Raw genomic sequence first — 15,340 nt, forward strand, 5'->3', positions numbered from 1 at the left:
TACGAGTCTACGCAAGAAGGCCCAGCTTTCCGTCTTGTTCAAGGATGGACAGCGAACGGTGGTATTTAGAGCAACATTCGCTCTTTGCTTCGTCGTCATGACTATACTATGCTTGGGAAAGTCAAGTTTGCACTGAATATTCGGTATGACCTTTTGTCCAGTTCTCACCCCCGCCAACTGGGTCAGCTTAAACTTTCTATTTTTACGAGGCGCCGGCCAGATGTAGAGGCCTAGCCGTGTAGTATCTCAGGTCCAATCATGGCCCCAGAGCTCATGGACAAATGGTGTCAGCGCTTCACCAGGCGAATGAATAGATGAATAGGTACAAGAGCAGATAGTGCCAAGTATTCCCCAGCTCCGGTTCATTATAGGCGTCCTGGGACAAGCGACACCAGACCTCTGTTTCAACACTTTGGAGAGGCTAAGCGCCGAAGGCAGATGGTGGCGTTCTGGTGGCAGACATCCGCCAAGATCTCGACTTGCTCCATACATTGGTTGTCTAAGCGGTCTAGGATGGAGGAGATAGTTGCACGTGTCGTGTGTCGGGGCAGCATGTAGACGTGTGCATGTACGTATATACTAGGTAGCCAACTGTATGGTATAGTCTTTGTCTCCATCAGGTTGTCAGACTAACTACTTAATACTCGGTACACGTGGAGTATCAAATTGACTGTTGGCGCCGGAAACAAGCTGGGGCATTTGATTGAAGAACGTGGTGTCTAGTGTAACAGATGATACATGCGTGACCCTCCGTCGGGATCTAGCCGAAATGTTTCAATCGACTATATCCGATGATGAAATGTATGTACTATAAACGAAACTCGGCGTAATTATCCAATAGACGGGTCTGCAAGATTGCAAGCTCTAAGTTGCTGGTGCTTGACATGCGCCCACTCATACACATTGATGGTTTGTGCACAAAACGACTTGTGCACACACACCTGACACAGTTACATGCACAAATAAACTAACCTAGCAGACCAGACCAGACCAGGGTAGTTCTTCAGGGTCGGAAGGCAAGGCGCTTAAATGCCGTCCAATCAGCGATGCATTTGTCCAGCCCCCCCATCCTTGGCAGCCCGCATACAACATACCGATGGAAATAATTGGATGACAAGATCCGAAACAAATCTAAACGTTGTCGCTGTGCCATAAAAAGCATCAATCTATGTTGGGACTTGCATGAGTACATACACGCATGCTTCCAAGAAAAACCAATGCAACTGCGTGGAACCTCTATCCTACCCACCGAGCCCATGATGCTCCCCTCCCATGTATCCCATGTCTGCATGTTCATGTTCATACTCCATCTTGTCCAATCCACCAGCCGCACTTGGGCTTGGCCCATGTATTCTATTCTTGATGTTCGAGATCTGTTCGTCCAATGACTACTGTCCATCGGCCAGTGCCATGCTTGACGCCGAAGCCCAGGCAAGATGGGCGGCTGCACAACCACACATGGTAAAGACCCTTAGTACTTACATGCAAGTGGTACATTTTCTTGATGCATCCGACGTAATCTCTTTACCAGAAACCATAGGTGTGGGAGCGACATACTCCAACTTATAATAGAGCTATCTGCCGTTGTGCTACTGTTGGGAATTTTATTTTTCTTCTTTACATTTTGGAAAATCTTTACCAATCTTCAACTGGCTGGAATATACCCATCCCGGTCGGTGGTTGTTTTCTTTTCCTTTTCCCTTTTCTTGTTTCCTTATTTCCTTATTTCATTTGTCGACTCTATCTTACGTTGAGGCTACTGAATTCTGCCATTTTTCTTTACTCTCTGTGTCAACGCTTTTGTGTCGTCTACCTTTTGATCCTATCTTCCGCCTTTTCTGTCTTCTTTCCTTTTCTTTGGAGTGTGTTTTTCGTTTTTACGACTCATATTTCTCCTGATAACGAGGTGTTTGTTTTAACCTTGGCCAACTGTGGAGTGTCTTGTCTGTAATCGCAGACTATTTGAAAAGAACAGGAAAGAGAAAGGAAAGCGAAAAGCAACAACGTAGAAATGCGTCTGTCCACCTTCTTATCGACGACATTTGTCATCGGTGCCACTGCCGCGCCAACTTTCCCAAGCTTGGATATCAAAGGCAACTCCGTCAGTGCGCTCGACAACTTGTCCGGATATTTCAACCTCATCGCCGCCAAGGTCCAGGCTGCCAAAGCTCTCTCGGCGCCGCCTGTGTGCGACCTCTCCAAAGCGCACATGCCCATCGGTTAGCAATCCCTATGCACTCCGAGAATTCCTGGTTTACAAAGCCAGACTAACATGAATCGCCTCTCAACAGGTGTCGATGGGCTCCCACCTCCAGATGCTGGCTTAACTGTACGTCATGTAGCCGTTGGTCGAGGTACTCAGAACTATACTTGCGATACAAACAACCCCAGCGCCGCCCCAAAGGCCATTGGAGCCGTGGCTACCCTCTTCAATGCCAGTTGTGTCGCGGCTCTATATCCGGACCTTCTCTCCCAAATCCCAGCCATGGCCGTAAACTTCAAGCTCGACGAATCTGAGAAGCTTGGCCCGGCCGTCATGGCCAAGTCTGGCGTACACTACTTTGACGGGCCGACTCCGTTCTTCAACTTGGATACTCCGGCGTTGGCCATCGGTCAAGTCCCATGTGCGAAGAACAGCTCTGCCAATGCCCCCTCAACAGCTGCTGTTGGTCCAAAGGGTGAAAAGGCTGTGACCTGGCTTCGACTCACGGCGAAAGATGGGACGACAGGAAACATCAAAGACATCTTCCGTGTTGACACGGCCGGAGGTTCGCCGCCAGCTACTTGCAAGGACATGCCAGCATCATTCGAGGTGCAGTACGCAGCAGTGTAAGATACCCTGGCCTATAATCTCACATTCGAGTTGCTAACGCCCGCAAATAGATACTGGTTCTGGCAAGCCCCAGATAAGAGCTGAAGAACAGGTCAAGAAAATGGACAAGTACTGATGACGGAGGAAGGATGACGTACGTGGTTGAAGGGGGGAAGTTTTCACACAGATGCTCTGCTGTTTAAAGTATTCTTTCGCACCTAATGACCCCTTGATTTCCGGGAGGGTGCCTGTATATACTTCTTTGTTACAGTACTTATAGCTCATAATGATGGTTTTGTCCCCAGTTGTTCCATAACACACAATTCACCCGTGAAGCTACAAAATGATGCCCGCCGGCCCAACCTGCGGCAATGATAGGAGTGCACTGAGCACAAGGAATTTAGTTGAACTTTCAATGTCTATTCTATTTACTAGCAGCCGCCGCAACCTCTCTGTCAGCGGCCAACAACCTCTGTATAGCCGGCCGTTTCGTGCAGCGATCCCACCAAGCACCTACAGCTTCCCGACTGACAATCATGTCTCCGTACCCGCATGCGAAAAGTCTTTGGATCAGCGGAATGTAGTAGATATCTACAACAGTGAAGATATTTCCAGCCATGTAGTCTTTTTGGCGTAGTAGACCTTCTGCAACATTGAAGAACATCTCCACCGAACGCAGTGCCTCTGAGACGACGGCCTCATCGGCAGGCAACCCCATGAATTTCTTGGCAAACTTCTCGAATGCGATTCTGCCTGCGGGATCTGCGAAGTAGAGCGTTTCTACGGATTGCGCTTGGTCAAATAGCGCCATGGATTCGAGGTCAGAGCCGGCCGGCAGGAGTGGAAAGGAGTACTTTCTTGCCAGGTATTGGCAGATTGCGCGACTCTCAAAAAGCGTGAATCCATCAGGAAATGTCACGACAGGTATTTTTCCCCATGGGTGGCGTTGAATATTTTCTTTAGACTAGATGCAATTGTTGTGTTAGCTTTCATGAGAATGAAGCGCAGCAAGCAAGTGAATGAGACAGGGTGTGCGATCTAATAAACATGCTTACGCAACGAAAAGCAGGGTCTATCAATTGAGCTTGTAAGGAAGCGGGACGTCTAACTAACCTTTTGCTCTCCTTTTTGAAGGTTAACAAGCACAAGGTCGTAATCGGTAAAACCGCCTTCGGCGAGAGTCAGACGCACACGATCAGTGTTGGTCGAACCGCGAGAACCGTATAGAGTAAAAGCTGGCATTTTGGAGTTATGGATGATTTTCGACACGGATGAAAGACTGTTTGTAAGTCTCAGCATTTTGTTTTTCACAAGAATAATATTTCAATCAAAGAGATCTGGCCGTCAACTCTGTTATATAAGAAACGACTGACAGAGCATTCGAGTTCAGAACATAATCATACAAGAGCATACGTGCATGGATGGTTGGTGAGCTCGCTTTCTCTTCCTAATCGAGTTACCGCCCGAGGCCCACGATGGAGTATGTCTTCAAGGATCCTTGTCAACGTTGCTTACGATGACTTCAACAACTTCACCAGAGGCAACTGCACATCGTGAAATCTTGGTGGACCCTGTCTAGGCTTTTTCACGGTCTCCGTGATGAACCAACCAGTGCAGAACCATTTGATTCGTCTGCTCGGAATTATTTCTTGCTACAATACTCTCCGTGGTTTATTCGGCATCTGCATCACCTGCTCACCGAAATAATGGCCAGAAACGATATTGCCCCCCAAAGAAACAACGCATGCAGAGCCAAGGTAAAAACTGGTTGCACAACTTGCAGGTCAGTTGTATGCTGCAAATCTAGACAAAAGGTCCACGCTGCGGCCATTATACTTAACAATCGACAGAGTTAGAAAAGTCAAATGCGACGAGGAAAAGCCGTTTTGCCAAAGATGCATCAAAAGTGGCCGCACCTGCGACGGCTACAAGTCACCATTTAGATTTTTTCACCATCAACCCATCAAAGACGATCGTCATCCTGGGAGCAGCATCCATGTCAAGTCAGATTTTGGCTTACAACTCGTCCAGCCGACCTTGCCTAAGATATCCCCGCAGGATATCCAGCAGCTCAGCCGGTACTTCTCAATCAAGACTATCTTTGACGTGAAGCTTGGTTGTGACGAAGAAGCCAGGCAACTCCTCCAAGCTAGCTTAACTTATCCACCTCTACAGTACGCAGTCTCGTCTCTTAAAGCCCTTCGACAAGACTTAGAGACGTCCACAGATGGTTCAACGTCCGTCGGACAGCATGCCCCGAGTTATGACTATGGCCTCCGACATTACAACATGGCTCTGGGTGGTCTTGCGTCAAATTTGTCATCCCCGGGGTTTGGCATGCTGAAGTCGGCATTACTCTGCTGTCAGATTTTCATTAGCATCGAACAATTGTTGGGGAATTATGCCGCTATGATCCAGCATATCATTCGGGGACTTGGGATCATGCACGAGTGCCGGACACGGCCAGGTTTCATTGCCGAGAACCAGGATCAACTACCATTGCTAGACGTTTTCATCATCAAGCTGTTTTCTGCGCCGTGCAAGTTTGCGGATCCTCCAACAACAACCCATGTCAACGAGACGACTGCATTGCCCGTGTGCCCGATCTCGTCTCATGGCCAGACTGTTGGACCTCACAATCTTCGGACCATCGCGCCTGATATGCGGACAGAACTCACTGGCCTCGCTACATCGACGCTTGAATTCCTCGACCAAGCTTCGCAAGCCGAGTTTTCGAGCAACACTCGTCGTCTGCGATCCGAGAAAGCATCGCTGCTGAATTCGTTGGAATCATGGCGAATTAATCTCGAATCGATTCAGGCAGCGATGGGGCATCTCGGTCCCGAGCCAATTTCAGTGTCCTTCTTGCGCCTATTCCATCAAATACTGAAAATCATTGTCTTAGGAGTGCTAGACTCCTCCCCCGATCTTGGAAAGGAGCTACAGATTGAGCGCAGTCAACTGCAGCGCGTAGCTAATGTTGTAGGTGTAAGAGTCATGACTTACAGAATGAGAAACGGAGCTAGTGGTGATGGCTCGAAGCGATTCAAAGTGTATTGATGAATATGGCGATGCGGCGTAATTTCCCCTCACTAAGCCCCTCTTTGCGCTATTTCACCCTTTTATACCGGAATCCACGAATTCTACGGCCCGTTAGTCGGGCGAAAACGTCTCAGAGACTCAGGTCAAGGTGAAGGGAGGCAGACGGAGCGAGTCGAGCCACCAGATTTTCTCAAGATTACAGGCGGTTTTCAGATACAGGATATGGACTGGAGAAAAAAAGCAGCGGATGACTTACTATATCTCCAAACAAAGCTCGTTCACCGGCCAAGGCGGTAACAATAAGAGCAGTGGGACCCTTTTCTTATACGCACGTTCATTGCCATGGTTATGAATGAGCATGGCATCCTGACAGTGCAACTAGTGTCTCCATATACCGTTTCAAGTGCTGGCTGCGGTCGAACTGTAAAGCCTTGATGGCATAACGCTTGTATGAATATAGAATTAGATAGGTTCTTACAATGGTCTTATACGAATGGTCACCGATGTGACTATGACGGTGTTGAACCTACACGAAGTAAACGTCTCTTATTTGTTGCAGTTGGCCCATATAATGACCAAGTATTCATTTCCCCGGAGCATTCAGAGACAGAGACGGCACAAGTAGTGTTTGAATACCTCCCGGCGGTACGTAAACAGTCACATAAACAATGGCACGTCAGGTAAAGCTTGGACATTTTGAGCTGTTCTTTGTTGACTTGCCTGAATGGGCCGTGTCTTTGTTTTGACTTTTGTTCTAAACGATCGACCTGTGACTTTCGACGCGTATGCAATCATACAAGACGGCCACCCAAAGGGGGCGACTGAACGAAGGCGTCAACGCCAATGCAAAAGCAGAATAGCATACAGGTTGTACATTAGATCGTGGGAGGGCTTAAGCTCATCAATACATATAGAATGTAACATGTTGCGATGTGATGTCAGCGAATATCTCTGCAGCTTACTTAGCTTGGGGATGGTTGCTTGAGAGTTCAACACCGTTCGCCCTAGGCCTTCCGCTTCCGCCGTCGCTATGACAGCATGGAAGTTTGAATGCGCCACCAGCCTCGGAGTTATCAATGTCAGTTAGTTGAATGAGATGAAGTCTGGTCAATATCGATAAACAGGCTGTCGTGTTGAGGACCAACAAACTAAAACACTAGAGTCATGTTTAGGTGAGCTAGTGTTTATATATAAATATAGTAAATAAGCGCTTTAGACTGTGCTGTACTCCCGATATTCGGTGTATCTATTTGCTTGTTCAATATCTTTGTTGGTCTGTTCATATTGCAAGAAAATGAACTGCCTTGCCAATCTTATGTCCGCTCTCTGTGGCTTCACGGGCAGGGATCATTCACTCGAGTTCACCCCTGACTTGGGGTCTGCGGATTGCAATGATAAGCCTGGAATACAACAGGCGGGCCGAATTAGAGGCACACAACAGAGAGAGCGTGGCTGCAGGTCGGGAGCGGCAGACGCAGAAGTGGAAGCGGCGGCGGAAGCGGAAGTGGGAGGACGGGCAGAAGAAGCAGATGCAGATGAAAATGATGAAAATGTCTATTTCGCCAGACCCTGCATCTTTTCCTGCACTTGTTGTCAAAATGGTCAACACGAAGATGGCAGTAGCATTGACAGTGGCACTGACAGTGGCAGCTCGCTCCTGCCCGCTCAAGCTGCATGTGCCGCCGCCCTCAGGTTGCATGTGGCGGCACAAACAACCTTGACTCCCGACATGGATTCATCACTTGACCCTGATTTGCCTGACTCGATGTGGCCTGGGACCTTGAGCTCCTGCCATTGCCGGGTCCGACTCCAACTCCCGCAACGTAAGTGTCAATCTGGTCCACCTCATAGCCGAGATCTCAGATCTGTTCATCCACATCCATTCATTGAACAAGTCAATAAATCAATCACTCAAAGAGCCATCCGCCATCCGACCTTGCCCTCTGCCGCATTCTCCCTGGACAAGCGTCTTCTTCTCCCGGTCATGTCCAGCTTGCACGACGGAGAGACCCTCTATGAATATTCTCTTTCTTCCAATCTGGAGTGTACTTAATTGCCCTCAGCCCCAAGGCGTCGTCAAGCTAACATTGAACCCTCACGTACTCCTCCAGAAATCATTCCATGGCCCATGGCACAAGTCCCGGTGGAGGTTTTCGACATCATCACCTCTTACTTGACTAGAGCTGAGGTTAGGAACCTCCGTCTGGTATGTCGCGAGTTTGAGGCCAAAATCTTGGCTCAGTACTTTCGCAATGTCGTTGTTCCATTTCGCTCCGAGCTGTACAGCGGCCTAAGTCGCAACCAAGATGGCACCTTGAAGCATTCCACCTCCAGCCTCTTTTCCAACGGAATGCACATTTTTGAGTCCTTTGGGCCCCATATCCTTCGCTTCGCCCTTTCACTCGAGCTGGACGAAGACTCACTTGCCTATCCTCCCGTAAAGTCAACCCAGGAAGCAGTTCCGGCCTTTTGGGGCATTTACCGCTGGCCGCACAAAAGTTACCACAGATATACCGACCTTGAGGGGCTTGAGCAGACTGCAGATGAAACAGAGGGCATGAAAGCTGCACTCCGGTGTCTAACCAAAGTACGAAATATTGGTTTATGTTGCGATGCCGGCCTCGGCTTCTTACTTGGCCCGGACAAACGGGCACGAGATACTATCGTGCAGCATCCCGTCTTCGCGACAGTGGACTGGCGCCGACATCAGCGCTCATCCCAGCGTGCCCGTCAGCCCGCCATCACCGTGGCCGACTTCAATGATGTTGCCCGAGATCCAAATCACTCAACTTTCCCTAACCCGATGGCATTTCGAAACACCATTCTTGAGAGAATGGCGGCAGACGCCGGCTATACAGGACACCAGGTTCCGGAGGCCGTGCGTATTATGCTCGATACCGAAAACACCAACCTTAAAGACATTAATTTTGACGAGAGGTCATCGCCTCTTTCCCCAAGTTTCGACCTTGATGGTGAACTTCGCCAGCTCGTTCCTTTCACCTCCTTTAGGGAAGCGTCAAATACCCCCCTGATACCAACAAATCTTACCAGAGCTCAAAAAGAGATGTTGCTGGAGCTGGAGTGGGCACACCGTGCCATGATACAATCCTATGTGTTGGCGATGATCGACAATGCTTCTATAGGCTGCTTTCGCAACGTCACCACCTTTACCATTGCAAAGATTCCTGGTGGCCATGTCCACTTGCTTTGTCGGCAAGATCTCTGGGAAAGTATCCCCGGCCTTAAAAACGTATCACTTGGGGTTGTCGCAGATTGGCGAAAACTGACCGCCTCTACGCCTGGCTTTGTTGAGGATATGAGTATATCCCCTGTTGAGTCATTCGGAAAAGTCTTCACCCTGCTCAATGATCATATAGCAAAGTGCCGCAGTATTGAGAGCATTCATTTTGAATGGATATGTGGTGGTGAACTCGCCCCCAGCTCATATCAGCGCAACTCGTATATTCTCCCGGTGCCCTTTATCAACCCGCCAGGCTGTATGGTTATACCGACGGCGGTGCGGGATGACCAGAGAAATTTACTACATCTTCCTTACATCAAGCATCTTTCTCTCAAGAACTGCTGGTCATCGCCACATATCTTCTTGCAAACGGTTCGACAGTTCGCCCTTTCATCTCTCGAAAAGCTGGAATTGGAATCTGTTTCCTTATCTGGTCCTCCTACCGCAGTAGCGCAAGGGCCATTGATCAACGCCGCGGTAGCGATTCCAGTGCAGCTCGGCCCTCCGGCTTTAGCAGATGACGACGACGCCGACGATGATAATGATTTGGAGCTGGATGTGGCTCTGGATGAGCTGCCACTGGCATCAGTCCTGCAGCTGCCGTTGCCGCAACTGATGCTCTCTATCAATCCACCGACTAATGATTCAAATCAGTCGTTGACAGATCGGCTCCATCAGCCTGATCTGCTCACATGGGCAGGGTTGATTGACCACTTCTCTCCAAGTGTGAAGATAAAGCAACTGCTGGCTGAGCAAGCCGATGACGACGCAGTTTCGACTGCCTCGGCGGTAAACGTTGACATTGTGGCAAGATACATCCCACATGCCGATGATCTTCCGAAGGACGAGCTGAGATACCGCCTTGGATGCTTGTCTTTTAAATCATGTGGCTACGTCACAGTCGATACACCATATTTGGACACAAGAGCTGTATTGTCTGAGTCACACATTGGGCATACCGTAGCTCATGTCAACAATCAGGATATTACGAGCCTGATGCAGTCATCCAAAGACATGTTGCTGGCCAGGATCACTCAATGGATACCGAAGCAAGAGGAGGTCATTCTCACTACTGGCTTCGGTATGTCGATGGGCTGGAAAGGCATCTATGAGGCACGCGTAATCGATGATGCAATAGCAGATGGAGTACGAAAGCCAGGATGTGGTCGCTTTAGCGGTGAAATCGAGGGATATGATGATACAGTATACTACCACGAAGAAGCTTCACTACGCTAGCAAGGGAATCCTGATACTGCTGACAGGCACAGTGTCAGGGGTTAGGTCAATGCTTTATTTTATTTTCATCTTTTCTGACGGCGGCGTTTGCGGTAAGGAACATATGTCTTTCCGGGTTCACGGTATCATTTGCAACAGGCAGGTTCCGCGGAGTTGCAAAAAGTAAGACTTGATGCAAGAGAATAAGACAATCATGGCTAGGTCTACACGCGACAACGCTGTTCATTTGTCACGAACATATACTAGTAGCGTAATCGTTATTTTAATTAGCACGCAGGCAGTCGGCATTGCCCCATTCTTGCTTGCCCTTTGAACGAGGCAAACCGGAGTCATGATGCTCTTTACAATAAAAGTGCAGTTGCCATTTACGCTGTTACAAGAACATTACACACAAGACACCACTGAGGCAGGATAAAATTTAAAATGTGACCTTTTTATGTCGTTGATTTATTTTCGTCAAGAACCCTTGCCGAGCAAAAAGAGGAAAATGTGTATGCGATCTTTTCCCATTTTTGATGCCATGCTCCCACCGTAGCCTGCCATACACCAAGGAGATGAAAAGCCACGTATCGCCCCGAAAACATGTGTAAACGTTTCAAGTATTCCTACGCCTGTTTCATCACCCTTTCGCAAAAACAATCCATCCCTGCCTCACGCTTTCAAAATAAATTTATGCGGCGGTGATAGCCTTGCGGAGACGAGCACCACGCTGTCTCGAGCTGAGATGAGCCTCACGGCCAACAACCTGGTCAGACTTCTGAACAACCTCGTCACCTTCGGTCAAGATAAGCTCGATGTGGCAGGGGTTAGACATGTAGGGGTTGATCTGTGATGTCATGTTAGATTTCCTCTGGTCCACGGAATAGTTCGCAAACTAGGGTCGAGATTGAAAAAACGTACGCGACCGTGAGCACGGTATGTTCGGCGGCGCTGCTTGGGGGCCTGGTTGACCTGAATGTGCTTGACAATCAGGGCACCAGTGTCGAGACCCTTGGCATCAGCGTTGGACTCGGCGTTCTTGAGAAGGTCCAGGAGGTACTGGGCAGACTTGACGGGCCATCGAGCCTTGGAGACACCGAACTGCTTGCCTATTGGTACTACATGTCAGAAATTCATTCTCTCAGTGTATTCTTTCCAGCGCGAAATGAAAGGCCTTATCAAGTCCTGTGTCGTAGTAACCGGACGTCGTTTGGAGACGAGTCTTCGTTTATCGTGGGGATCGATACTCCAGCACAGGACTGATTCGGCGTCCGGGTAATTCGATTCGCATAATTCAAGTCGTACCTTGAGCGCAGCGGCCAGTGCTGCCGGCATATCGTCGCATGGGGACGGCCTCCTTGTGCTCCTTGACATTCTCGAGGAAAGCAACAGCACGCTGCAGCTTCCAGCCGTTAATGGCCTGAGCGGTCTCGCGGGTGTTCTTGAAAGAAACTCGCAAGTAGGCACCGCGGGCGCGGGCCGACTTGGAGGGCTGGATCTCGGTCGCGGCGTATCGAACCTATTTTTGTTGGGAAAAGGCCAACATGTCAGTCGCTTTTTGTCCTGTTGCATGCTCGTCTCCAATCTCCAAACGACCGATATTGAATCCCCGGGAACAGCGCTGTCTCGAGTGCAATGTCCATTGCACAGTAGAATACGTTTATTCCGTGACCAAATCGACCGTTTCTTGCAGGGCATAACTCACCATCTCGACGGCTTGGATGTGGTGACTGATTCGACGACGTGGGTTCGCGGGCTGGAGTTGAGAAATTCAGAACTTTTACCCCAAGGCGTTGGCTGGGACCAAAGCTCGCTTACCGATTTGGGAATTTGTTAGGGTTTGCCTGCCCTCCCTTGTCACTCTGCACCGCGCGAAAACTGGCTGTGATGACCAAGGAATCCGCCACAACGCTTGTATTAAATGGTGTAAAACTCTACAGCCACTCTAGAACTCTCTATACATAGATCATTGAAACGCAAACAATAAGAAAAATTGCACATTTCATAACTGGTTTCGCCGTGCATTCCCTCAAAGTCTCTCAATAATCACAGCAAGTTGCCCCTCATCCACGTGACCTGGTTGTGTGACGGCTTTTTTTCTCTTCCTGCTTCTCCATCCAGAGCCGGAATAAAGTCGGGTCGAAGAAGGGTCTTTCTCAAAATTACACTAGCCAATAAAGGCAGTTAAGTGGGCCTCTGCAAAAAAGCTTCCTGAGGAAAAGCTTCAAAAATTTCTTCGACGCTTAAGACTGCCAGCCTCCGAGTACACCAGCCAGCTACGCCAGCGGCAAGTTCAACAACCAACAATCAGGAGTTCAAATCACTGTTTGGGAACTCGTCCAATCTCTCCGAAGACAACATTTCATTTACATTTTCAGAATTTATAACCAAGACTTTTCATCAATGGCTTTCGGTGCTCGAGGCGCTCCCCGCGGTGGTGGTCGTGGCGGCAGTCGTGGAGGCGGTCGTGGAGGTTTCGGTGGTGATCGTGGTGGTCGCGGTGGTGCCCGCGGTGGTGCTCGAGGTATGATCTTCCCCTCATCAAGCTGAGGTGTTCATCATCTTTCATCTTAGCTATTCAGAGGCTGACATTGTGATGGCGATTAGGCGGCGCTCGTGGTGGTGCACGAGGTGGTTCTTTCGGCCGTGGTGGTGGTCGCGGCGGTGGTCGCGGCGGTGCTGGCCGTGGAGGTGCTCGTGGAGGTGCTGGGCAAAAGGGCGGTGCAAGAGTTGTCATTGTATGTTGCAATTGTTGTTCTGTTGGGTTGGAAGCATTATCCGTGCAAGAAGGCTTACCATAGACTCATCACAGGAGCCTCACCGTCACCCTGGCGTCTTCGTTGTCCGTGGTGGCAAGGAGGATGGTATCGCCACCCGAAATCTCACTCCTGGCGAGTCTGTGTACGGTGAGAAGCGCATTTCCGTCGATGAAACCGTAAAGAACGACGACGGCACCACCTCAACAACCAAGGTTGAGTACCGTATGTGGAACCCTTTCCGAAGCAAGCTGTGCGCTGCTATCGCTGGTGGTGCCGACGACATCTACATTCGCCCTGGCTCTCGTGTCCTCTACCTCGGTGGTGCTTCCGGTACCTCAGTCTCGCACGTTGCCGATGTCGTTGGCCCTACTGGTTACGTCTATGCTGTCGAGTTCTCTTCACGATCCGGTCGTGACCTCATTAGCATGGCTTCCAAGCGAACCAACGTTGTTCCTATTGTTGAGGATGCCCGTCAACCAGCCCGCTACCGCATGATCGTTCCAATGGTGGATGTCATCTTTGCCGATGTTGCTCAGCCCGATCAGGCTCGTATTGTCGCCATGAACGCCAACTGGTTCCTCAAAGTCGGTGGCGGAATTCTCATCTCCATCAAGGCAAACTGCATTGACAGCACTGCTCCTCCCGCGGAGGTATTTGCCAGCGAGGTCCAGAAGATGCGAGCCGAGTCTATCAAGCCCAAGTTCCAGCTTACCTTGGGTAAGTAGTTACCCTACTTTTGTCTCATTTGGAGATTTCATACAGGACATGCAACTAACACGAACACTTAGAACCCTTTGAGCGTGACCATTGTTTGGTTGCCGGAGAGTACCAGCGCTACAAGTCGTAAGAGGGCGGTGGAGATGTTGACGTGAGATGCTTCACGAGATTCAAGTCCTTTTTATTTGCTGCTTCAGCGGCTGGCAGAGGATTCTCATCATACCATTTACGACTTGGCTTTCTTAGAGCTGTATCTGTGCACCACAGATTTTGCATTCCCGCTGGAGGATACTCGTAATCTTTTTTGATTTCTTGCAACTTTGACTAGATGCTTTTACCACGGCGAGAGGGCGTTTCGGACTGGACTGGATTGTGTGTGTAATTATTCTTATGGGCGTCGGGCCGAATTGAAAGATATACACTCCCACTTTTGTCGGAATTTGATCGTGACATTGTGAAATAAAGTCGAAACTCTATGTCCCCCTTTTGAACAACGTACAAATCACTCGTCCAGCAGCAAGTCGCCGGTGCGTAGAGCAAATCCGTGCTGCGAAAATGAAGTCTTACATCCTCAACCGAAGGACTCCGCCGCCGGAGAACAAGACAGACTGCTGGACATGTCCCAGTAGCGCATGGAAAAGGCCCGTCCTGCGGCGACAGGTTTGACGGTCATTGAATCTTTAAATTTTCCTAACCACGGCTAAAATTGTAGCTACCCCTAGGGCAGAATGATAATATCAAATCATTGTTTCCAGCCCATTAAACATTCGTCCCATGGCTTTCTTTGGTGGTAAACATACGCCAAATAAGAATCTGCATCTACAAGTCAGCACAATGGTAGACAGTGGACGGCAATGCAATGCAACAGCATGCCCAAGGGGGACGAGTTCTTTCGCATATCGGTAGTCTAGGGTCCCAATCGAAATGGTTTACAAAGAAGTGGTTCTAGGTTTTTGATATGGAGAAGCATACGGGATGAATGCTGCCACTGTTATAGAAATCTGGATGAAACAAATGCGAATCCCCGAGCGTTATGTCCATCATTTCTATCAAGACAACGCTTACCTTGATGTGGTAAGAATTATGATGAGCTATATTTGCTGCATGTATATAAATGGTATACAAATCTGCTTTCACTGCAGCTAAAACATGAACATGTCAGACTTCGAACATGCGCGTTAACAATGGGTGGCTCCATGGAGCGTAACAGTATGCTTGAGTGCTTCATGTTTACGATTGGCCACTTTCGCCAATTAGAGTCGTTCAGCTTAGACCTCAATTTCAGTATCATCTTTAAATAGCCTCATTCCCTTAAAGGTTATGGCGAAATTGACCGAAATATAGACTACGTGCTGAGTGCTGAAGCATCAGATCACGGAACCGGGTCCAATTTTCGACCTGATAAATTACGAGACAATCCATCCACCACCCAGTTGAAGCTTTGGGGGGCATGCGTTGGGGAAACTCTTGGACGCATGGTGCAGGCCTCAATGCGGCATGCTCACAGGGACTTCGGTCCGTAACCTCGGATTACGTCTCTGAACAGCCGAGGGC

General features: G+C 49.2%; 6 protein-coding genes across 6 annotated transcripts; 4 read left to right on the plus strand and 2 right to left on the minus strand.

Moving 5' to 3' along the window:
• Positions 1-2,011: 2,011 nt before the first annotated feature.
• On the plus strand, positions 2,012-2,917 carry VFPPC_04562 (malate dehydrogenase; the record flags this gene model as incomplete). The annotated part of the gene is made up of 3 exons (XM_018283901.1): positions 2,012-2,219; positions 2,292-2,829; positions 2,884-2,917. 3 exons carry the CDS (start codon positions 2,012-2,014, stop codon positions 2,915-2,917), a joined length of 780 nt encoding a protein of 259 aa, XP_018145167.1.
• Positions 2,918-3,236: 319 nt separating this feature from the next.
• Positions 3,237-4,054, minus strand: VFPPC_04563 (glutathione-S-transferase theta, GST; the record flags this gene model as incomplete). The annotated part of the gene is made up of 2 exons (XM_018283902.1): positions 3,237-3,776; positions 3,926-4,054. 2 exons carry the CDS (start codon positions 4,052-4,054, stop codon positions 3,237-3,239), a joined length of 669 nt encoding a protein of 222 aa, XP_018145168.1.
• Positions 4,055-5,101: 1,047 nt separating this feature from the next.
• On the plus strand, positions 5,102-5,872 carry VFPPC_13661 (Zn2/Cys6 DNA-binding protein; the record flags this gene model as incomplete). Its single annotated transcript, XM_018291435.1, has 1 exon — positions 5,102-5,872. The coding sequence occupies one exon, from the start codon at positions 5,102-5,104 to the stop codon at positions 5,870-5,872; it is 771 nt and encodes a 256-aa protein (XP_018145169.1).
• Positions 5,873-7,982: 2,110 nt separating this feature from the next.
• On the plus strand, positions 7,983-10,331 carry VFPPC_04564 (F-box domain-containing protein; the record flags this gene model as incomplete). The annotated part of the gene is made up of 1 exon (XM_018283903.1): positions 7,983-10,331. The coding sequence occupies one exon, from the start codon at positions 7,983-7,985 to the stop codon at positions 10,329-10,331; it is 2,349 nt and encodes a 782-aa protein (XP_018145170.1).
• A 670-nt stretch (positions 10,332-11,001) lies between these two features.
• Positions 11,002-12,018, minus strand: VFPPC_04565 (60S ribosomal protein L17; the record flags this gene model as incomplete). The annotated part of the gene is made up of 4 exons (XM_018283904.1): positions 11,002-11,157; positions 11,232-11,419; positions 11,616-11,829; positions 12,016-12,018. The coding sequence occupies 4 exons, from the start codon at positions 12,016-12,018 to the stop codon at positions 11,002-11,004; spliced, it is 561 nt and encodes a 186-aa protein (XP_018145171.1).
• A 695-nt stretch (positions 12,019-12,713) lies between these two features.
• VFPPC_04566 (Fibrillarin) lies at positions 12,714-13,916 on the plus strand (the record flags this gene model as incomplete). Its single annotated transcript, XM_018283905.1, has 4 exons — positions 12,714-12,834; positions 12,918-13,048; positions 13,123-13,786; positions 13,858-13,916. The coding sequence occupies 4 exons, from the start codon at positions 12,714-12,716 to the stop codon at positions 13,914-13,916; spliced, it is 975 nt and encodes a 324-aa protein (XP_018145172.1).
• Between the last annotated feature and the right edge of the window lie 1,424 nt (positions 13,917-15,340).

Source organism: Pochonia chlamydosporia, chromosome 3 (genome assembly GCF_001653235.2).
Source record: "Pochonia chlamydosporia 170 chromosome 3, whole genome shotgun sequence".
In the NCBI taxonomy this organism is placed as follows: domain Eukaryota; kingdom Fungi; phylum Ascomycota; class Sordariomycetes; order Hypocreales; family Clavicipitaceae; genus Pochonia; species Pochonia chlamydosporia.